This window comes from Prunus avium, chromosome 2, assembly GCF_965620075.1.
Source record: "Prunus avium chromosome 2, drPruAviu1.hap1.1, whole genome shotgun sequence".
Lineage (NCBI taxonomy): Eukaryota > Viridiplantae > Streptophyta > Magnoliopsida > Rosales > Rosaceae > Prunus > Prunus avium.
In genome coordinates, this window is record NC_142285.1 from 350,769 (window position 1) to 374,055 (window position 23,287).

Sequence of the window (23,287 nt, forward strand, 5' to 3'; positions counted from 1 at the left end):
ATTGTTATGTATTTATAGGGAAAACATCCATAATTTTTTCGATTTTTTTTTGGATTTTTTTCGCTCGCTGACGTCAGCGTGACATCAGCGCTGCTTGAGCCCAAGCAAAAATTGCCCGTGGGCTTGCCCAGGTTGGTGGGACCTAGGGCTTGCCCGGGCTGCATGTGGCGCGCTGGAGGGTCTTTTGGGCTGGCAGGGGGCCTTTTGCTCGGGTTAGTGGCATGCGCTGGACATGCTCTAAGGGAAGGTTGATTATGTCCTACCAATCATTTGGGTCCAGTCACTTCCTCAAGTACGGTATGGGCCTGAGTCTCTTGGGCTCTTCTGGGAGGGCCTAATTGATATTTGATATCAACATAGTACATAATTAGTACACACATATTTTAAGATGTAGTACAAATTGATTTACAGTGCAAGGCAATACTCGTACTATAGTGCAAGCTAACACAAGATATCCCTAATATATACTTGGAGGGAAATTTGAATTCGGATGCAAGGGCATGGGCATATTCCTTGGTTTAAACTCTTTGTTTCATGTTTCCCACAAATTTTTCTATGTCCTTGGACAGACACTGAAGACAACTATTTTCTATGTCTAAAAGCCAAAGTAAAAGTGTGAGATTTTTGTAAAAATGCCACATGAACTTATACCTCAGTTTCAATTTGTCATCTTAAAAAAAAAAATTTAAGAAAAATGTTACCTTAATTTTTCAAATTCCATGATTTGTCATCTGACTTTAACACCATCCAATTTTCCATCCATTTTTAAAGGTATTTTAGTCTTTCCATTTTCAAGGGTATTTTAAAAATGGAAAGAATCATTATTCAAAAAAAAATTATATCTTTTAAACAATTAAAATTGAAAAAAAAAAATTATTACCTTCCCCCATCCCCTACGCACCACCGACGGCTCCAACCAACCCCGCCCACCTTGAAATACTGTTGGGGCCTTTTTCTGTCGGAGGGCTCGTCCGGGCTTGTTGATTCTTGGACACCATAGAGTGGTGAATCAAGCCTTTGTTGCCCTTTTTTCTGAGTTAGGGAGAATTATGCTCAAAGCATCCCGAGGGAAAAGCAAGTCTCAAGGGAGTACTTTGTTCTTCTTCCAGTGGCTGCGTGTTTTGTGTTGATGTTTCCAGCAACTAGATGAAGAGTTGGAGATGGTGCATTGATGTTGCACAGGCTTGGCATGAGAGTTTGCTTTGGTGAATCAAGATACTACTAGGATTGGCATGAGAGGCTTGTGGCGTTGGAGCTAAGAGAAAATGAGCATGAAGAAAGGATTAAGGCTTGAGATTTTGGGTGTTTTCGGTAGCTAGACGAAGAGCTTGTGATGTCTGTGTTTTCTTACAAAAAAGGTAATGACTATGGTTTCAACTTAGCTTGAGAGGATGGGTGTTTCAGATTTGGGATGGAGCTTTTTGAGAGAGAGAGAGAGAGAGAGAGAGATAAAGGATGGGTGGCTTGAGTAGATTTCTAGCAGCTTGACGATTGCTTAGTCATGCTTTTGCATAGTTGAAGATGACTTGATGATGTTGAACTGAGATTGTGTGAGCTTGGCATGAGAGATTGTGTGAGCTTGGCATGAGAGCTTGGAGTGTGGGAGTTAAGGACCCGCAAGTTTAGCAAATGAGAATGCATGTGGCTTGATGTGGATAGGCTTGAGTTTGGTTGTTGAGAACTTGTTGTTGGTGGCTTTGGCTATGGTGATTTAAGAGTTTTAAGAGAAGGATGATGGAAGGAAAAGCTTAAGGCTTGAAGGCTATGGTGTTTATAGCTTGGAACGGTATGAGGCGGAAGGAAAAGCTTGAAGTTATGCTTAGTGAGGCTTTATAGGGAAGATGGAGGATTTCAAAGCTAAGAAAGTAGAAGAAATGGTTGTGATAGCTGAGGAACGGCTGAAATGGCTGCTGGAATGCTTGCAGCAGCCGAAGGGAGGAAGGAAGGTGGTTTGATGGTTGCTGTGGTGCTTGAGCAACCAAGAGATGTTGTTCTCTACTTGTGTCATGGCTTCTAATTTATAGAAGGCAATGGCTTTCCTTTATTTCCAATGGGTAAAAGGAGGTGATGAAACCATTCTATTTTCAACGTGTAAAAGGAAGCATTGGGACATTATTATTTCTAATAGGCAAAGCAAGGCATTGGAAAATGACTATTTCCTATGGATAAAGTGAAGTGTCGAAATTAGCTTGTTTCCATAGGGTAATAGGGAGTGCTTGAAGGATATCTCATTTGCTCACTTACATTGGAGAACTCCAAGCAATGGGCTTGGACTTTGGTGCTCCCAAGTAGCTAGCCCAAAGTCTCCATTATCCAAGAGCTTCCGTGGGCCTTGTGGACCTCTGTAACCTTCCACACCACAATCCATTGTGCAAGCCCCGTAAACCACATAATTTGGGTTCATGTGAGCTTGGTAGGTGATTGACATATGAAAAATGTATTATTGGCTCGGCATGGCATGCACACTATTTGTATATTTATTTAATGAATTAATTCTCAAAATACAACTTGGATTAACGCATGACCAACATTATATGTTATATTGGGCTTTAAATGTCTTTGGGCTTCTCGTGGCTCTTTGGGCCTCAATAAATACATTCCCCCTTTCCTCTTCACAACCCCTTCCTCTTTCTCTCTCTACCATGAAATACCTACCCTCCACACACAAATCCCCTCAGCCCAACCAAACAAGAGCGGAACTTGGAATTTATATTGGAATTGGCTAATTTTTTTTTTTCTCTAACTTCCTTTATATTATAATAGATTCTTCAATTCGTCTAGAGAAATTAGAAACCAAACAAGTTCATCCTTGGCTTTGTTGACTAAAATACAATCAATTGCTGCAACTTTATTTTTAGGAGTATATGGGTTACGTAGCTTATAAAATTTGCAACGGGTGGGCTAATATCTGTGGGAGTATGGGTACCTTATCATGCTCAGAGAAGAGGGGGAGGGGGTCTTGCACAATGTGTTTTAGGGGCAGGTGGGATTGGGGTGGGGGAGAAAGGGAGAGAGAGGTCTCTTTTTTCTCTATTTTTTTTTTTCCCCTGAGAATGGAAAAACTAAAATGCCCTTAAAAATGGATGGAAAATTGGATGGTGTTAAAGTCAGACGAAAAATCATGGATTTTGAAAAATTAAGATGACATTTCTCTTAAATTTTTCTTTAAGGTGACAAATTGAAATTGATGTATAAGTTCAGGTGACATTTCTACAAAAATCCCTTAAAATGTTGATGCAATAAATCCCTAATTCTGTTAACGAAAAAGATGGAACATTAGAGCATGTCTAATGGGATTTATCTGGCCTGGGCTAGGTCCAAATTTGGCCTCAAATGGGAAAAAAAACACTTTCTAATGCATGTGTTTGACCTAAGGGAAGATGAGGGGCTGGTTTTGCCCACTTGCTAACTCAGGCAAGATAAGGGTCCAACTGTCTTTTTTATATATAAAAAAAAGGAGCAGCAAAAGCTGACTTCAGCAACCATTGAGGAGCTGCTATGTGGTGCTATCAAATGCAACAGTCTAACAGTTAGAGCATGTCCAGCGCTTGCATCAAACCGGGCAGGAGGCCGCCCAGTCAAGCCCAGCACGACTCCAGCGCGAGAAAAGAAGCCCGGGCAAGCCTTGGGTCCCACCAACTTAGGCAAGCCCACGGCAATTTCTGCCTAGGCTCTAGCCTGAAGGCGCTGACGTTAGCGCTGATGTCACATTGACGTCAGTGAGTGAAAAAAATTATTAAAAAATCGAAAAAAAATTCCAAATTGGGGTGGATTCTTTTTTTAAAGAAATACCAATTTTTTTTTTTTATTTTGTTGCATAATCTTTTTTTTTTTTGCCCTTGCCCTAGCCTTTTGGGGTGGAGCCAAAAAAAGCAAGGTTGCCACTATTCACATGAATAGTGGCAGCCCTTGCCTTGCCTTAGCCTTTTGGGGTGGACATGCTCTTAGTTGCTGTCCCTTTATTTTTTTCCTCATAACTCTATGATTGGTTCATTCCTCTTCTCTAGTTGTTTACATTTCCAAAAATAAATTAATGTGTTGCTTTACTTAGGCTTTGATTTTTATCATCAATAAAATAATAATAAATTAAAATAACAAGTTTTGAGTTTTAACCCTAGTTCCCCCTTCCCTTGCATTAGACATGCTCTTATCCAATTAAGAAGTATATGAAATAATTCCAAGAGAGAGACTTACCCATGCATCCTTGGAAATCCCACATAACTTTCTCCTCTCTCAAAGTCTGAAAACCCCAACAAAACAAAAACAGACACAGAAGAAGATAAAGTGTGTCCAATGTTATAATCACGCTCTTTTGTTTGGGTCGACAGGCCCCCATCCTCTTTGATTGGCATTCTAAACAAGGATGGTCTCTCTTGCCCTCCGCAGCGTGTCTCTTGACAGATTTGGGTTGGCTGTGACGTATCTTGGTTTGTTGAAGCAGCAGTGTCTTTGTTTGCTTTCCAATCTGTATCAAATCTATGCTTAGTGTTTTATTGCTTTGCTTTGCTTGTAGTCCCTGATCATCGGACTCTTGCCTGTTTGTAAGTCGGTGCTTAGAGGAGCGTGAGAGGTAAAATGCCTAAATCATTTTTGAGTGTATTAAGTTAATGTTTCTACAATATTGCGCTGCTAATTAGAACAGAGTTGTTCGACCAAAAAAATATTCGAAGAGAGTTGTTTTTGTGATTGGAATTTACTTTTTCACTAAAAAGATTTATTATTATTATTTTCCCAATACACAGGAGGAACAAAGTTACAATTGGAAAATGAATGCTAATTAGAAGAACACACGTGGATTGCCGAGAGCACCAACACCACCACATATAGCAATTGACCAGTTCGACATCCGGTGTGGATCACAATCAACAACATCATCTGCTGTGTCACATCAGAGCTTTTGATTTAATTTCTACCGACTCCAAAATGCAGTTGGATTGGATTATATACCATCTCATCTCAGATTGCAAACCAGTCTGCCACTTTTGGATTGGAATTCAACGTCTAATAATCTGCTTTCTTTTGTTAATTATATGCAGTCTATACACAAAGAAAACAAAATTCAGGTGAGCATTGTTTATACCTTGGCACCAAAGTCAGCACCAGACTATTGACATCTTCAACTCGTCCCCAAACAAGTCTGTTATCTCTATATGCACTATATCTTATTGTAGTTCATTTTGTCACATGTTCTTAGAGTTATAGCCTGCATATAAAGATAACGGACTTGTTGGAGGACGAATTGAAGGTGGTAACAACAGTCGGGTGGTGACTTTGGTGCCAAGATATGAAAAATGGCCACCCCATTTTTGTATATGCATAGGCCCTACTTATAAATTAACAAAGGAAAAACAGATTAAAGTAACATATGAAAGATATCATATAACAAACACACAGAGACTGCAAAGCTTACTCTTAACATATAACATAGATAGAGAGACAGAGGAGGCTGTGTTTGACAGTTCAATAACACCATTAAACTAAAACTAACTAGTTTAGCAGTAGAGGGAGGTAGAGTGCTGCTGCAACCTCATTTCTGTTGTGTTTTATATACACAGTATATACATAATATAAAATATATATTTCTGATGCAGAGTACATAAGTACACATCTTCTGAGTCGTAGTACAAATTTGATTTTGACGTGCAGTGCAGTAGTACTCGTACTACAACGGAACTCTTAACTGAAGCAGCTTGAAGGAACTTCATTGCAGCAAATGGGCTTGAATCTATAGGGTTGGGTTTTCTACTATTTCAGCCCCTCTATTGGGCCTGAATCTAAAGCTCCCCTTGTTTAATTTTCTTCCAAACAGACAAGAACATGTGGGGAATTTTAGCAAAGAAAAAAAAAAGACAATAAAAATCACAGGGATCAATATGGGCTTAAGCTTTTGACGGTCAATAAGAATAGAAGAGGTATTTAAAAGTATTTATCATAAAACAATTGGAAGTATAAAATCACATAGGGTGGCTGATGGGTTTGAATGGTGCCAACAAGAACAGCAGCAGGCGGCATCAGATACGGTTGGAAGGTGGAAGTGGTGATGTTGATAGATAGATAAGCACTCGAAATGGCATTGCCAAAATGCCATGCATGTTTTCAGTAGTTGGGTTGGAAGATTGAAAAATGAAAAGTAAGCGGAAGCCAGCCCTCCATTCTATTTTTATACAAATGCCATTACAACTTTATTTAGTGCGAAAGGTAACCAAACCCAAAAATGTCAAGTTAGGTTTTGCGGGGGATCCCTCACTCTTTAAGGTCCTTTATAATTTTATTTTATTTTCAACAATCCAAACCGTTTGATTTTTTAAGTCTTCATTCATAAATCATTATTGCTAAAATTAAGCAAATCGAAAAACATTAAGGCATCTAGTTGGGTTTAATAAAATAAACAAATACGGTGCTTGAATAAAAGACTACAATAACAATCATCTAATTAAGTAGTCAAATAGCTTCTCATTCAAGTGATTTTTTGCAAAAATAATATTAGAGAAAATATCTAAAAATTAAACAGTTTCGATCATTGAAATACAATGTGCGATTGCCCTCAACTGAATCTCTCTCATGCTATAGGTATGAATAAATTTAAGTATAAAATATAAATAAATAAAATAGATATGTAAAATAGGATGAAATAAAATCGGCTTTGAAAGGTAAACGACTGACTGACTGCGCCCTTTGCGTTTTTATATTTTTATTGTTCGGTTTGATTTTGGTGGTGGTTGGAGCCAAATCACGTTTGGCACTCGAAAATTCCAAACACTTATTCACGGCCCATTTCTCTGACTTTGACTCTGTAAGTTCCTTTTCTGCCCCCCCATTTAATTGGAACTGTGAATCCATCTTCTTCATTCTCACCCAACACCTCCTTGCCTTTGGCTTTTCTGCCATTTAAATTGCTTTCTTTGTATTTTGTGTAATAATTTTCATACGTAAATTGGGTGGGTGCGGTGCGGTGCAGATATCTGATAGCGGCTGCTGTCACCGATGGTGTTATTCAGGAGTGTCACTGCGCTTTCCAAGCTCCGTTCTCGTCTTGTAAGTTGTTTTTCCGAAACCCAGAGCGAAAGAGATTGATATCGTTTTGCTTTTATATTATTCTCAGATTCACCGGAAAATTGCTTCTTTCTTTCTTTGGAACCGACTCTGATTATTTCGATTCATTATTTTCTGCAGGGCCAACAGTCGAATCTTAGAGATTCCGTCAGATGGCTTCAAACGCAGACCTCCACAGATCTTGTGAGTTCGTCTTCTTCTTCTTCTTCTTCTTCTTCTCTCTCTCCCTCTCCTCATAGTTCATAGTTCATACCATTATTTCTGATTAAATTTGTTATGCCCTTGGGGAAATGACAAGAGTCGTTTTGGCATACAAATCAAGAATTATTTTATTGATCAATGCAATTTTATTACTACGTGCAAGTCGGGGCCAGTAAATTCTCATATTATGAGGGTCATTTTATGTAAATTACAGTTTACTCTACAGTAATGCTTCCTCATGACCATCATTGTTGCCATGCAGGACCTTCGTTCTCAGTTGAAGGAATTGATTCCAGAAAAACAGGTTTCTTCTATTAGTCATGATAGCATTCACTTACACCATTAACTTAATTTTTTCATATTTTGTTACTCATGCTCGAAGATCGATAGGTTGTATTCTTGATATTGAGTGTTGCTTTGGTGTTCTATTAGTAGTGCAACATAATTCAACCATGTCTATATAAGTTGAGCTACTTCCTTTTAGTGCATTCTTTGTTTGTTGAGATGACTGGGTATAATGGATGGGTGAATCAGTTCGTTTTGTGTATAAAGAAGTCTTATATTTAAACATTGAATATGTTAATAAGTTTGTTTAGTGTATTATCACACCTATATTTTTTGGTTACAGGAACGTCTGAAGAAAATCAAGGCAGAATATGGAAAAGTTCAACTGGGCAATATCACTGTTGATATGGTAAAGTATCTTTCTCTTTTCTCTTTATAAGTTATTCTTGTAAGATGTGCCTCTTTGTTATCAATGGAAGAAGTTAATGTTTGTAGTACTGGAAAAATAGCAAACCTTCATCTGATATTTGTTCTTCATCTTTCTAGAAAGAGTGAAACTGCAACTTTGAACTAAATATGTGATCATAGTGCGTAATTCATTTTGGATTCACTTTTTACTGCATAGGTTCTTGGTGGAATGAGAGGAATGACAGGGTTGCTGTGGGAAACTTCCTTACTTGACCCAGATGAGGTATACATTTTAATTATGCAGTCTTGAAACTTTGTGAATTATTATGAACTAGTTTCTTTCATAATTCTAACAATTAGTTGACAAACATACAGTCATATAATATGATATCTTGGCTCTTTTTTTGCAGGGGATTCGCTTCAGGGGTTTGTCAATTCCAGAATGCCAGAAAGTATTACCAGGTGCAAAGCCTGGTGGGGAACCTTTGCCTGAGGGTCTTCTGTGGCTACTTTTAACAGGAAAGGTATGGCTCTTTAGTCATATTTCATTACAAGATCTTTTGACCAACATATTACTTGTATTTATTTATCTATTCTTTTTTTTTGGCTTTGTATGCGGTGTTTTTGGTTTATTCTAATATTAAACACACCTTTTGCCTTGCCTATGCGCAATAGGTACCAAGCAAAGAGCAAGTTGATGCATTATCGGAGGAATTGAGGAGCCGTGCCATAGTTCCAGGTGCTGTAGCTTTTATTTATCAATTTCACTGCCCGTATTTGATTAACTGAATAATAGTCAGGATTATATTATATATTTTTGTTAAGAAAGACTAAATAGTTATGATGGCTTAAACCGGGTACTTAAAAAGTTGTCATATGTGAGAATGCTACCAACTGCAGATGTTTGTTTCACTTAAACATTTGTATCTAGAAAGTTTTTAAGCGCATAAGGTTTGATTGAAGTGCTTCTGTTAGCAGTCACTCAAGTTTTACACTCTTATGGTCATTAATACAAGATTGCTCATCAAATAGCTGTCATTCATGGTTGCAGATTATGTGTATAAGGCCATTGATGCTCTGCCTATCACAGCACATCCAATGACTCAGTTTACCACCGGTGTTATGGCCCTCCAGGTTGGTAAATGGGCTGCTTATCATTGCTTTTCATACTCATATATTAGTTATTTTACATTTTCTTTTTGGCATAATCATTGTCTGGTCGAAATCATTTGGTGTGTTGTGTTTATGCATTTAGATTTGCACTTTTTGGTTGGCTACCCAAATTTTCTTTACCAGAACTCTTAGGCTTCACGGTAAATATGCAATGGAAGACAGTGGGACATAATCTTTTAACATTATCCATAGCTAAGGATGCATTTATACAAGAGAATAACTTGAATGATATTTTTATCCATAATACATCATTGGTTATCATGTAGACATATGTTTCTTATTATTACCCTCTTTAGCCTGTCTTATTTTATATTACAAATTATGATTATCAGCATCCCTAATATGTTTAATGTGAGTTTGTTTAAGTTGTAAGTTTTTCCCAATTTATTTTTTAGATAAAGACTTAATTGACCTGAGTATACTTTGTAAGTTTTTCTAGCACAATAAATTACCAGAAAGGCAAAGGTTGATACACGCCACTTCTTATGTGGTACAAAGACGTGTATCGTCATTCAGTTTCATTCTTGTTGATCTAGAGTTAAGGAGGCTAAATTTTTCAATTGAATATTCTTTGTTGGAGCATTAGTCAGATTCAGTGTTTCTTTTGGGTTTTATAATAAAACTTTTATTAATTATATTTCTCTCTAGGAAAATGAAATCTAGTCCACATAAATAACATACCTGAATAGTGCATTAAAAGGGTGGCTGGACTCATTTACCAGCTTTTCTGGGTATATCCAGTAGATGCAATGCAACTAACAGTTTCTAATCATTTAATTCTGTTTTCAGGTTCGGAGTGAATTCCAGAAGGCATACGATGAGGGGATACATAAATCAAAGTAAATATGTTTGTACTTTTGTGATCTTGATACTCAGTCTTCCATTAGTTTTTAGGTTCCTTAAAGCTTCCTAACATGAGTTATTTTTAGGTACTGGGAGCCAACTTTTGAGGATTCACTTAGCTTGATTGCACAACTGCCAGTAGTAGCTTCTTATGTTTACCGGAGGTTGGTAAAGCATATTTCACTTTACTAATAGTTAAATGTTTGACCTTGTGTTCTTTCCACGAAAAATAATGTTTAACCGACTGATTTATACATGTTTAAGAACAGCACTTAATCTTAACGTGTAAAACTTTTTCTAAAAGTGTTAAAAAGTTGTTTCTTATGTACAACATTGTCCACTGACTGATGAGTGATGGCATGCTTTTCTCCATGTGATCTGCAGACACCAGTCTTTTGACACCAATGGATATTATATCTGTCTTTTCTGGTCCCTTTGTAATATTTATATTTGATTTGTCTTAAATAGCATTGGAATTAATTCATTGCTTTTTTTTTCCTGAAGAATTTTTAAGGATGGAAAAGTAATACCTGTTGATGACTCCCTGGATTATGGTGCAAATTTTTCACACTTGCTGGGCTTTGACGATCCCAAGATGCACGAGCTTATGAGGCTTTATGTCACCATTCATAGGTTTGTATAAATTTCTCTTCCTAGGACCATGCATGATATGTTACTACAAATCGAAGCTATATGACTTTTAAGTAATTATTCATTACAGTGATCATGAAGGTGGGAATGTCAGTGCTCACACCGGCCACCTTGTAAGCTACCCTATTTTTGTTCTAAGATTTAAATCTCATATAATTAATTTAAACTTCGATTATGAGAACTCTGTTAACCCTCATTTAATCTTGAAAGATGTGATTATTTGATCCATAACTTGATATTTCTTACCTTTAAATGTTGATGTCTATGTTCACTAATTGATTAACTTCTGAATACAGGTTGCTAGTGCACTTTCAGATCCTTATCTTTCATTTGCAGCTGCATTAAATGGGTTGGCTGGCCCACTCCATGGTTTGGCTAATCAGGTATTACATTTGTTGTTGTCCTGTTGTTTCCATCTGTCTATTCTTTTGAAAGCATTAGCGATTATTTGTTTATCTAAAAAATTTGATTGATGTAAAGAAATGATGCATGCTTCTAAAGGTTAAAATTACAGCATTCAATACTTCTCATAATTTTTTTTTTGAAAAAAAAAACATCATTCAATACTGAGGAAGATTTCATTCACAGTATGGTATCCAAAATATTTTTTGTGCTTTTAGTCACTGTTGGTATTGATGTAAACTGTAAGCTTTACCAAACCTCGCCTGTTGTTATGTGAGGCGCACTTGTTTGGATTTTGCATTGCACTCAGCTTGGTGCGGCAGTGATAATTGTAAAAGAACTGCACGTGTATGTTTACGCATCATGCCTAAATAGATTGGAAGGCAGCGGCTGGAGAGTTACATTTTTGTTTTAGCTTTGGCCGGGGATGTTGAATCTTTTGACTGTAGAGCTGTTTTTGTAGTTCTAATGTGAACTTCTTGTCCACGACTATTGTACCTTTTAGAGGAGATCAATAATATTTGGATCTCTTAAAAAAATGCGTGGAATATTCACTTGCAGTAGTATTGGATTTGGATGTGACTTGAAGTTGTGCGATGCATATTCTTTAAAGGCTTATTATCATAAAACGTCCCTGACGTTTGCGAAATTATCACATTGCATCCCTAATGTTTTTTTGTATCATTAATGGTCCCTAACGTTAATACATGTACTCTTAAATAGTCCTTCTGTCAAAAGAACCGTTAAATCTAGGGGTATAATCGTCAAATCAATCCAAAATTATAAAAAAAAAATTTCTTCCCTTCTCTCTCTCTGTTTCTCTTTTTTTTTCTCCTCTCTTTCCTCCTCTTTTCTTCTTCTTTTCTCTCCCTTTTTTTTTTTCTTCTTTCCTTCTTTGTTCCTCATTTTTCTTCTTTACTTCTTTCTCTTTTTTTTTTTTCTTCCCTTCTCTCTCTCTGTTTCTCTTTTTTTTTTCTCCTCTCTTTCCTCCTCTTTTCTTCTTCTTTTCCTTCGCTGTTTCTTCTTTTCTCTCCCTTTTTTTTTCTTCTTTCCTTCTTTGTTCCTCATTTTTCTTCTTTCCTTCATTCTCTTTTTTTTTTCTTTTCTTTTTTCTCTTTTTTCTTCCTCTTTCCTTCTCTCGGGGTGGTGATTTGGGTGGCTAGAGTGCTGGGTTGGTGGGCTATGGAATGGGGCAGGGAGAGAGTTGCAGAGAAAGTACATAGAGGGGGTGGTTATGGAGGTCGAGGTGGTGGTTTGGGTGGCTAGAGTGGATGGGTTGGTGGGCTGTGGGAGGGGGCAGGGAGAGAGTTGCAGATAGAGTGGTGGCTTTGGTGGTCGGGGTGGTGGTTTGGGTGGCTAGAGTGGTCGGGGTGGTGGTTTGGGTGGCTAGAGGAGACAAAAAGAGAGAGAGAGAGAGAGAGAGAAGGGAAGGAAAAAAGAAAGAAAGAAGAAGAGTGAGCAGGGCCAGGCGGAGAGAAAGAAGAAAGAAGAAAGAAAAGAAGAGAGAAGGGAAGAAATTTTTTATTATATAGTTTTGGATTGATTTGACGATTATACCCTTGAATTTAACGGTTTTTTTGACAGAGGGACTATTTAAGAGTACATGTATTAACGTTAGGGACCATTAATGATACAAAAAAACATTAGGGATGCAATGTGATAATTTCGCAAACGTCAGGGATGTTTTGTGATAATAAGCCTTCTTTAAATGTCCGGAAGAATGGCATTTTGTCTGTTTTCTGTTTTACCATACAGCTAGTTGGCGAATGTCAGAATAGATGCATTTTCAGTTTAAGGGTGGACTTTGTATGATATATTGATTGATTAGCAGCCAATGTGAATAATCACTGGAGTTTTGTTAATGAATCTTGTGCTGATGGACTTTTTTTGGTTAATCAATCATCTTGTAGTTCTCTTGCTATCGTTATCACAAATCTACGATTTACATGACCTACTTTAAAATAAAAAAGATTCATCCCTCTTCTGCTAGTTTTGGTTGTTCAAATTTCTATTTGACATTAGGTAGACTGTTAATTTAGGAACTTCGGAGTTCAAAGTTGTGTTTTCCCTAACTTCGTTGGCTTAATGATGTCTTCATAGCTTTCTCCTTTCTAAGGCCACACTACTTTGATTGCAGGAAGTTTTGCTCTGGATAAAATCTGTGGTAGATGAAGTTGGAGAGAACGTAACTACAGAGCAGTTGAAAGATTATGTCTGGAAAACATTAAACAGTGGGAAGGTAATGCCATCAGTTTTACCTAAATAATCAACTTAAATTTGTGCTATGATTAGTTTATTCTTGATAACTGTTAATTCTCTTGTTATTGAATTTAACATGCACGGTTGACTCTTTGCTCATGAATTTGATTGTTCATTTCTGTCTGGATTTATTATCCATTGGGCAATAGGCTTCTTTGCTCGTTGCCATGTTCTAGCAGAAAATGGCTAAATTGCACAATCCTGTCAGAACTTGTCTACTGAACTCCGTCCTGTCATTGAATAAATAAATAAAATAGGTGTTCACAACTAATAGGTAGTCTGAGTATTTTGCCCTATGATTCTTGTAGAAGTCCTAAACTTGCCAAGGAAGTTACCTCATGGGACTTGATTTATTCATTTAGCTTGTGTATTATTCCCTAAGAAAAATGGGCTTTCATTTTATTGAATCTTGGCTATTTCAAATTATTTTCAAAACTAGATTCTATGCTCTAGACTGATGAGCTGCTAATAGTCTTGTCTTTAATTATCCCCTCTTTTGCTCATATTGCAGGTTGTTCCTGGTTTTGGACATGGAGTCTTGCGTAAAACAGATCCACGATACTCATGTCAAAGGGAGTTTGCATTAAAGCACTTGCCTGATGATCCACTGTTTCAGCTGGTATGAATAACCCTGATCACATGAGGGTGTGCCTTTTTCATGCACACTTGAATCATAATTGTAAGTGCATCCTTTATGAGCTGACTTAGTCATTACCTTAACAGGTCTCCAAGCTTTATGAAGTCGTGCCTCCCATTCTTACCGAACTAGGCAAGGTAATTTAATAACTTTATTTTATGAATGTAAAATATTTCACTAGAGTTGTCATTTCTGTGAATTACCTAATCTTTATCTTTTCCCCACTGAAATATGCTTCTATCTTTTATATTGCATTGAAAAATTAATAGTTTCATTTACAACGCATGTAAAATCTTTTTATGGTGGCTGGAATTAGGATCTTTGACACTAAAGCTGAGTGAGAAATTGATGATTTTCAATCAATTATTATATCTGCCTTTTCTTATCAACCAAAGGAGCAATCTGATGCTGGACTTACCTGAAAATCTGCCATGCTTGTAGGTTAAAAACCCCTGGCCCAATGTAGATGCTCACAGTGGAGTTCTGTTGAACCATTTTGGTTTGACCGAGGCAAGGTATGATATTTCATGATATTTATTATGTTGTTCCTTGATATTCTGAAGCTGTTAACCGTTTTGAGATGATAATGTTCTTCAAATTCAATTGTGGGCAGATTTTTTACTGTTCTTTTTGGCGTATCAAGGAGTATAGGGATTGGTTCTCAGGTTCTCTCTCTCTCTCTCTCTCTACCTGTCCACCAACGTTTCTCTAATTTAATGCTAATTGTTAACTTTTCGTTGTTTCTTTGTTTGGTTCAGCTGATATGGGACCGGGCTCTTGGTTTGCCTCTTGAAAGGCCAAAAAGTGTTACGATGGAATCACTTGAAAATTACTGCAAGAAAGCAGCTTCGTCCTGAGAACTGGAGGGCTGCATCATTCTCTTTCACTAATAATTGCTCTGATGAATTCATGGCATTGTGAAGGATTTACTGAGGGGTGTAAAAATTTCAGGTTCTACTGTTTTTAGTTGAGTTGTTACAGGAAAACCTCAACACTAGAGCATTTTTACGTACTTCGAAGAAATTTTGAAGTTAATTAGGCGCAGGGTGTTTTACTGCTCTGTTTGATTTTAATAAACACACAGAAGAAGATATTTGGAATAAAAAGTATAGTCGAAGATGGCCCTTGCATTTTAGGCTTTTCTTTCTGATTTGGAGATGTTTACTGTAAAGCCGATGTAGTCACATTTGTAAATGCATTGGGCAATAATTTTAACACACATTTTTTTCGCCTTGTGCACTAATATGTTTGTGAGTGTAGAAAAAGTTACAAAATATTCATTTTGCACAATGTATTTTCTTCTGCTATGCTTGGTTTTTCTTTTTCTTCTTGTCATATTTTTCTGAGGATACTTGGGAAGTTAACTGGTAAACAGTAAAATGGGTGTTTTTACTTTTACCTCTCTTTTCTTGTATGCTCCACAATGAACCATATAATATAAACGTGGAAGCCAGCGACTCTGACTTAATTTTCTAAATTTGATCTTTAAAAAATTTAGAAGAAAAAGGAGCTCCATTCCGTATGAATTGCGGATTTATGAAAATAATTAAAATAATTTCTGCTAAACAAATCCATATGAAACCGCACGTGTGTATGAGAAAATTGGAATGAATCCAAAACAAATGTTTCTATTTTTATATGAAAAAAGTCTTAAAATGTTAGAGCCGCTTACATTACATTTGTTTGCGTCTCACTCACAAATTGATTGAAATTGGATGAAAATGGCATCCGTCTTGGCTGCAGCACAAGCACGAGTTTCATCCCAGCTGCTTCGTCCAATACCTCGGAATCAGATTCCCATCACTCACTCCCTCAAACGCAGCGCCGTTAAAGCAGCGCCTGTCGATTTCAGGTACTTTCAGTTTCTTCTTACCTCCTCAGTCTTCATACCCATTTCATTTCTATTGTAACGATTTGATGTTCGTTTCTTATTTCGAATGGGTTTCCAAACCCTTAAGCCAATTACCGTTGGAGTAATTGCATTATTTGGTGCTTATTCCTTTGCGAAACTTTGAGCAATTTAATTAGTTGAGTGTTTCCTCTCTGAAAATGGTCGTCTAGCATTAGTCTGCTGTGAGTGAACCTTGTGGAAGAGAAATTTGCTATTATGGAGTTGGGTGAGATACGCTTTTGTCCTAAAGAAGAAAATGCAGTTCCTTTGCCTCTAAAACCCCAACTTTAAACGCAGAATTAATATGACTCAGAAAAGCTCCTCGTATAATTCAAAATTTTGGCTATTTATCTAGCGGTGAGGTAGGTTGAGCTAGGTTGGGGTAATGGGTTAGGATTAAGATAGGTCAAGGGTTCTTTTCCTTCCTCTCTAACCAAAAAAATCCAAATTTATTATCCAAATTTTGTTGTCACAAATATAGATAAAAGAATAAAAAGAAGAAGGTACATGGTGGAATATGATGAAACTCATAGCCTTGGAGCCAATTTTTTACCATCTTCTTCTCACTTCTGAATTTAATGTATTTTTCTGTGGCTGAAATCTCCATCTCTCGTTCTTCGTTGTGTTGATATACTAATTGTAAACGTTCATGTTTTAGTTAACTAAGCTAGCACCTTACCCACATTAAGCTTCGAATTCTCATATATCCCTAAGCCCATGTCTAGACTCTACTAGAGTGTATTTCTACGAATATGGATTAGTCATTTTCTTAGTTATGTATTTGGAGGGTCACATCCAATGCGGATGGACTGTTTTGATCTTATTAATGAACAATCGCTAAATTAATATATCAATATGGTTAAGGCCCTTCAAGGTTGAAGGAAAATGTTCCCTAACTTTTCCGGTCATTATTGCAAGTTCTAAGCTTATACTCCGTCGACAACTAGCTTTATTTGTCCTATCTGAACAATAGATATGAGAATCTTTGTGGGAACTTCATTCTGTCTATTTCCGTTACTTGTTTTCTTGATTAGTTGGCTGAACAAGTAGAAAATACGATGGTTGTTCATTGTATATTGTAATGCTTGCTTTACTGCAAGTTAAGTTAATGTCAAGACGATGTGAAATATCCTAAATTTAGTTTCTTTCTTTTAATCAGGTTGGAGAGGAATGTTTTGAGATTGAAAATAAGGGAAAGCTGGCACGCTGTGTCTGCATCAAACTCTAACCCTTCAAGTGGAGATTCCGTTGAAGATAAATCAGGTGGGGTTAAAACCAATTATGCTGCACAAGGCCCTCCTTTGCTTACCATTGTGACTGGATTTGTTGTATTTTTTCTCTTATTTTGGATTTTGGGGTCAATTCTAATGTGGTTGATTGGTCTAGTTGTTAGATTTCCTCCTCCTAAATAAGAAAATATTTTCATCAATTTTGCTGTTTATGTTAAAGAAGCATGTACTCATCTCTATATTTATGAACAATGAACATGAGTATTGGATCACAAATTTTTGTTTCCTTACCTTTTTTCCCTCCTTTTGTAGAGACGAGTGAATGGAGATGTAACGTAAAACCTGATATATTCATTATAAATTATTTTTCATTACAGGTTGATATTCTAGTTGATTAATTTTCACTTTGAAATTCGTGGCAAGAGGAATGTCATCTCCTTGTTGGGATTAATAAAACAGGCACAATATCATCTTTATGAGTCTGAACCCATATTTAACATGACTGGTTTGATTTGAGTAATGCGCATCAAACACCGATAGCCATTTGAGCCTAATGTCACAGGATGACTTTTTCAGAGTCTTCCTTCCGTGGGGCTTTAGGCTTGATCGCCTCTCGAACAAGCTAAGTCAGCCTCCTTCCTACAAAATAAGATCGAACCAAGCAAGAATACAAAAGCAAGAGCAAGAACGATAAGAACGTACAAGAGTGTTTGGGAGAATATATGCTTGTATTGTGTTGTGTAGATACAGCTTCACCAAAATGGATTCAATTGCATCCTCAACTTGTGATACTCGCAAGTGCACGAGCCGTTTGGTAGTATAGCATATGTAAGTGCGAGGTCGATCCCACGAGGATTGGTGATTGAATGATCCAATTCATTTCTCCTACACAAAACAGAAATGAAAAAAGAAAATAAATAAAACAAGAAAAAGGAAATACCTCAAGCAAATAAGTTCCCAAGTTCAATTAGATTAATGGGTTGATTCTAGCTAAAGTATGATTAAGCCATGGTGTGTGGTCATAACCTTGTGTTCCTAATTCCCTAATTTGATCATTTGTTGTCTAACCTAAAATTAAGCATTAGGAACCCATTAAGCATAGAAGAACAATTTAAACAACCAAGCATGTATCTAATCCCTGTTGTCGAATGTCCATACATACTCTTCCTATTCATAGTTCAATTCGAATTAAAGCATGGTGTATACTCTTAATTCAAACCAAGATAGCTAACATGCAAGCCTAAATGGTGATCAATCATTCAAACTAGCATATTAACTTATAAGCATAATGAATAAGAACAAAAACCATAATTGAAACTTGGAAACTAATTCAACTTGAAACTAAAGAAAAGAATTTACATAATGAAAAGTAAAGTGGAACTAAGAAAAACTTAAGGAGAATTTCAGCACAAAGATTTCATTACAACAATTGAAAACTAGAAAGAGAAACTAAGAGAATTTGAGGGAGAGAAGGGAAGGGAGCTCTAGAGAAGTGTTTGAGAGCTCCCCCCCTTGGGGTGTGTTTACAAGCTTGGGAAACCTCACTATTTATAGGCCTAAGGAAGATGAAAATCTGAATTCAATATGGCTAATGCATACAACACTTGTTTTATAAAATCTGAAATGGTTGATGCACTTGTATTAGAAAATTTGAATTGGTTGATGCACTTCACCAATAAATCCCACCAGCAGCCCTAGCTCATCTTCATGTCACCATGACCAAGCTTCCAACCAGCTCAATAGCTCATGCCTAGCTCACCATGACCAAGCTTCCAACCAGAAACAATAGCTCATCCTGAGGTCAGCATGATGTTGTGTCGATACAGCTGCACCAAAATGGATTCAGCTGCATCCTCAACTTGTGATACTCGCAAGTGCACGAGCTGTTTGGTAGTATAGCATATGTAAGTGCGAGGTCGATCCCACGAGGATTGGTGATTGAATGATCCAATTCATTTTTCCTACACAAAACAGAAATGAAAAAGAAAGGAAATAAATAAAACAAGGAAGAAAGAAAATAACTAACTCAAGCAGATAAGTTCCCAAGTTCAATTAGATTAACGGATTGATTCTAGCTAATGTATGATTAAGCCATGGTGTGTGGTCATAACCTTGTGTTCCTAATTCCCTAATTTGATCATTTGTTGTCTAACCTAAAATTAAGCATTAGGAACCCATTAAGCATAGAAGAACAATTTAAACAACCAAGCATGTATCTAATCCCTGTTGTCGAATGTCCATACATACTCTTCCTATTCATAGTTCAATTCGAATTAAAGCATGGTGTATACTCTTAATTCAAACCAAGATAGCTAACATGCAAGCCTTAATGGTGATCAATCATTCAAACTAGCATATTAACTTATAAGCATAATGAATAAGAACATGAACCATAATTGAAACTTGGAAACTAATCAAACTTGAGACTAAAGAAAAGAATTTACATAATGAAAAGTAAAGTGGAACTAAGAAAAACTTAAGGAAAATTTCACACAAAAGATTTCATTACAACAATTGAAAACTAGAAAGAGAAACTAAGAGAATTTGAGGGAGAGAAGGGAAGGGAGCTCTAGAGAAGTGTTTGAGAGCTCCCCCCCTTGGGGTGTGATTACAAGCTTAGAGAACTTCTCTATTTATAGGCCTAGGGGAAGTGAAAATCTGAATTCAATATGGCTAATGCATACAACACTTGTTTTATAAAATCTGAAATGGTTGATGCACTTGTATTAGAAAATCTAAATTGGGTGATGCACTTGTATTAGAAAATCTTGAATTGGTTGATGCACTTCACCAATAGATCCCACCAGCAGCCCTAGCTCATCTTCATGTCACCATGACCAAGCTTCCAACCAGAAATGATAGCTCATACCTAGCTCACCATGACCAAGCATCCAACCAGCACATGCTGAGGTCAGCATGACCAGCAACTTCAAGGGCTTACAACTTGGGCTTCTCTTAATCAAATTAGGACTTTAAGCACTTGAAATTGAAGTTCAGAATGTCTTCTTTCCAGCCATATATTATTTGGGCCAATCCAAGGTCGAAGGAAGAAGTTAAGGCCAAAACAAATTGCTAACTCATTTTGCGCGCTGATAAAATCCATCCTGAGCATGGCTCTGTGTTTGCTAGGTAACAGACTCCAGATTTATCCAATGGGGCTGAATTTTGGATATGTTATAGTACACACCCATTGGAACAACTTTCATGAAGAATGTTGCCTCATCCTAGCTATGTAGGTTGCTGAAACAAAGCTTGCAATATGACTTACGAAACTGGACTGGCAGGGGGCTGTAGCCAAAATGAGTTTGTCTTTAAGCACTTCTTCCCTTTATCCAAATCAGGCTTTAACATGCATGGATTGCATCATTTCCTATCCAAAGCCATCATTGTTACCTAAAGCTGAAAGATAAACACAAAAAGGATTAAAAGCACAAGTTTAACTCAAAAACATAACCAAATCATAAGCTAGAAGGGTACAAAATGATATACAATTATGAACCGATCAAATACCCCCAAACCTAGATTTTGCTAGTCCTCAAGCAAAACAACACAAAACAAAGTTAAAAACAAAACAATAAGTTAACTAGACCACTTTCGTAGGTAACTCGATTGCATTGAGCGTATGCAACAAGCCTTTAAACCTGTAGGCATCCCTAGTAGGAGGAGTTGTGTCTCCTGAGGGTTTAACAGATACGATACCCACAAACGTTTTACTGACTCTGTAAAACAAGGTAATTAGAAAACTTAAAAGATTGTTAGTCCTTAAGCAAAATAAAAAACAAAAAAAAACAAAAAAAATTACATTAACAAAAACAAAACAAAACAAAACAAAACAAAACAAAAAAAATTACAAAAATAAAAAGAACTCAAAACAATCTTTCCGAACATTTTCTGAAGAGAAATGACTCATGCACATGACTCAAAAGTTTTAACAATAAAAGCTCAATTTTGGACATTATTCACAAAGCGGCAAAGTTCAAAACATAATATGCTCAAAGTGTGGTAGTGTGATAGCCAAATGCAACAAATTCCCCAATCTTAGTTTTCACACAATTTCAAAAATCATACAAAGCACAAATTCAACTTCAAATCTCACCAAAATTGTCCTCTCACAAATGAATCACTCGGAAGAGGGCTACAATGCAACACTCAGTTATAAACATGAGATTAGAGTTAAACCATAAGGGACTTAACTCGCAATAGAAAGATGAAGAACTTGCATTAATATGATCTCAAGAAGGATGCCAAACACTTAAAGTAGAAAAATAAATGCAATTCAACCACATGACATTTAAGATCAATTTAGGTCTTTAGCATAGGTTGTAATGGGGCCAAGGGTGTAAGGTGAGTAAGAAATGAAGGGTATGGATAAAACAAAGTCCAAGAAACTCAAAATATAAGAGCATAAAACAATTGTTTACAAGACTTCGAATCATCACGATTAGATTTTTTTCTTTTACACGATCAAAACTCCTTATACCTTCATTTACAATTATTCATACTCCTTTCCTTGAATTGAACAAACACCAATTTATTTAGAAGGCCCAAAAATGAAACCCAAAAATGAAATTTCATTCAACCACCACTTAATCACAATTTTTCTCTTTTCTTTTCTTTTCTTTCACCAATTGAGTGAATTTTTTTTTTTTTAAAATTTTTTTATGTAATATCCCTTCCCAAACTTAGCATGAAAAACACATCCGAATTAGAGCTCATGAGTTCCTTAGAAAGGTAAATTCTTGTTTTTCGGGCTAAGGCGAGGAAATATAATTGGTAAAATGAAAGAAAAGGTTTACATGTAGGCTCAAAATGGTTAACAATGGAAAATCATGCTTAAGCATGCATAAGGTTAGCTTGAAAGGCACAAACGATCCAAAGAGGGCCTTAATATCACTTCTTAATGTCATGAAATCAAATTGCATAAGAATGAATGACTTTTAAGTGTTCAACCAAATCAATGAATAATGAGATCAAACAACAACTTTGATGACAAGAAAATAAGAGTATGTATATAACACTCATGAATTGAAGTACAAGGCTCAAAAGCTCACTTTATATAGTTGGTTAAATAAGTCTAATTTATGATTCATACAATTCTTTAGATCATGCAAATCCTTTAATTGGAAAATTATGAAACAAATGGCAAGTGCAAAGAAGGTTTCAAACATGTCATGCTAAAACGATGCCAAATTAATTAATTAATTAATTATTATTTTTTTACAATAAAAATTTACAAGGAAAAAAAATAAAAAAAAAAAAAAATTCAATTTTTTATTTAAGTCATGCAAACATTTATCACAATCTCATCAAATGTGTTCGGAAAGTGACTAAACAAAACAAGATTCAAAACAAGAAAGAAATTTAATTTTTTTTTTTTTTTTTAAATTTTAAGAAAAACCAAGTTTACTTGCTAAACTCCAATACCCCCAAACCTAGAAATGAGTATTGTCCTCAATGTTTAAAAATTAGCCACAAACAATGTCATAACAACAAATGAAAGGTATTAAAGCAAATAAATAATAAAAAAATCACAAAATCACAAAAGAAAACAAAAACAAAATAATTATAAAATAAAAATTACAACACAAACAAACAAACAAACAAAAATGAAACAGTAAACCCTAATCACACAATTCTGAAACCCAAAAAAAATTTGAAGCCCAAAGCCCACAATTTCGAAACACAAACCACGGTGAATTTAACCCACTTTGAAACCAAAACTAAAGTGAAACCCGACCCACAATTTGTTTTCATTTTCGGCTTTTTATTATTATTTAATTTTGTAAAAACAAACTATCGAACCGTGATTAGCAACACAAAGAGCGGGATTTTAACATGGGTCATGATGTCTCGGTTCAGTGTAAGGGACCAACAGACAGGGCGAGACACGTGTCGACGCATAGAGGCGCCGCAGACTCCACAAGCAAAAATTACGGGCTCATGGAAAGGCGTGAAGACTTTACTGAACGCGTTCGTTCAGAAAAGACACGTCGTGATAAATGAGTTGGGTATGGTTGGAAGGCGAGAAGGTTGTGGGACTCAAGGAATGCTGGAGATTCAGAAAATGCTCAGATGCTGTAATGGCTAGGGTATGTCAAAGACTAAGTCTATAAGAAAGGGTGAAAAAAACGCAAACTCAGAAACACACAAAAGAGGAAAGAAAGAAAGAAGAAAAGAGAGTGAGAAATCAAATGGCCTCTAACTACCCATTTTCGTTGGATCTCAACCTAGCTCCACCGACTCAGACACGAGGCC

General features: G+C 36.3%; 2 protein-coding genes across 3 annotated transcripts; both read left to right on the forward strand.

The window, feature by feature from the left end:
- The first annotated feature begins 6,677 nt into the window (after nt 1–6,677).
- On the forward strand, nt 6,678–15,155 carry ATCS (Citrate synthase family protein). Of its 2 annotated transcripts, XM_021976527.2 has the most exons (20): nt 6,678–6,793; nt 6,959–7,035; nt 7,174–7,236; nt 7,517–7,558; nt 7,883–7,948; nt 8,165–8,230; nt 8,358–8,471; nt 8,623–8,686; nt 8,999–9,081; nt 9,910–9,959; nt 10,050–10,127; nt 10,468–10,596; nt 10,685–10,727; nt 10,911–10,997; nt 13,154–13,255; nt 13,787–13,894; nt 13,999–14,049; nt 14,354–14,427; nt 14,526–14,577; nt 14,671–15,155. In XM_021976527.2, the coding sequence occupies exons 2-20, from the start codon at nt 6,985–6,987 to the stop codon at nt 14,767–14,769; spliced, it is 1,422 nt and encodes a 473-aa protein (XP_021832219.1). In that variant the 5' UTR covers nt 6,678–6,793; nt 6,959–6,984; the 3' UTR covers nt 14,770–15,155. The 2 variants fall into 2 exon arrangements, with proteins under 2 accessions (XP_021832219.1, XP_021832218.1); XM_021976526.2 differs by lacking the exon at nt 6,678–6,793 and having other exon boundaries at nt 6,831–7,035.
- A 150-nt stretch (nt 15,156–15,305) lies between these two features.
- Nucleotides 15,306–17,308, forward strand: LOC110772126 (uncharacterized). Its single transcript, XM_021976530.2, has 2 exons — nt 15,306–15,764; nt 16,963–17,308. The coding sequence occupies exons 1-2, from the start codon at nt 15,628–15,630 to the stop codon at nt 17,213–17,215; spliced, it is 390 nt and encodes a 129-aa protein (XP_021832222.1). The 5' UTR covers nt 15,306–15,627; the 3' UTR covers nt 17,216–17,308.
- Nucleotides 17,309–23,287: the final 5,979 nt, after the last annotated feature.

Bases quoted from the DNA above. Each gene is read 5' to 3' on its own strand.
- ATCS (XM_021976527.2), top strand. From the start codon at position 6,985: ATGGTGTTATTCAGGAGTGTCACTGCGCTTTCCAAGCTCCGTTCTCGT. The intron at 7,036-7,173 runs GTAAGTTGTTTT...TATTTTCTGCAG, and splicing joins CCAAGCTCCGTTCTCGTCTT to GGCCAACAGTCGAATCTTAG. The intron at 8,687-8,998 runs GTGCTGTAGCTT...TCATGGTTGCAG, and splicing joins GAGCCGTGCCATAGTTCCAG to ATTATGTGTATAAGGCCATT.
- LOC110772126 (XM_021976530.2), top strand. From the start codon at position 15,628: ATGAAAATGGCATCCGTCTTGGCTGCAGCACAAGCACGAGTTTCATCC. The intron at 15,765-16,962 runs GTACTTTCAGTT...TCTTTTAATCAG, and splicing joins GCAGCGCCTGTCGATTTCAG to GTTGGAGAGGAATGTTTTGA.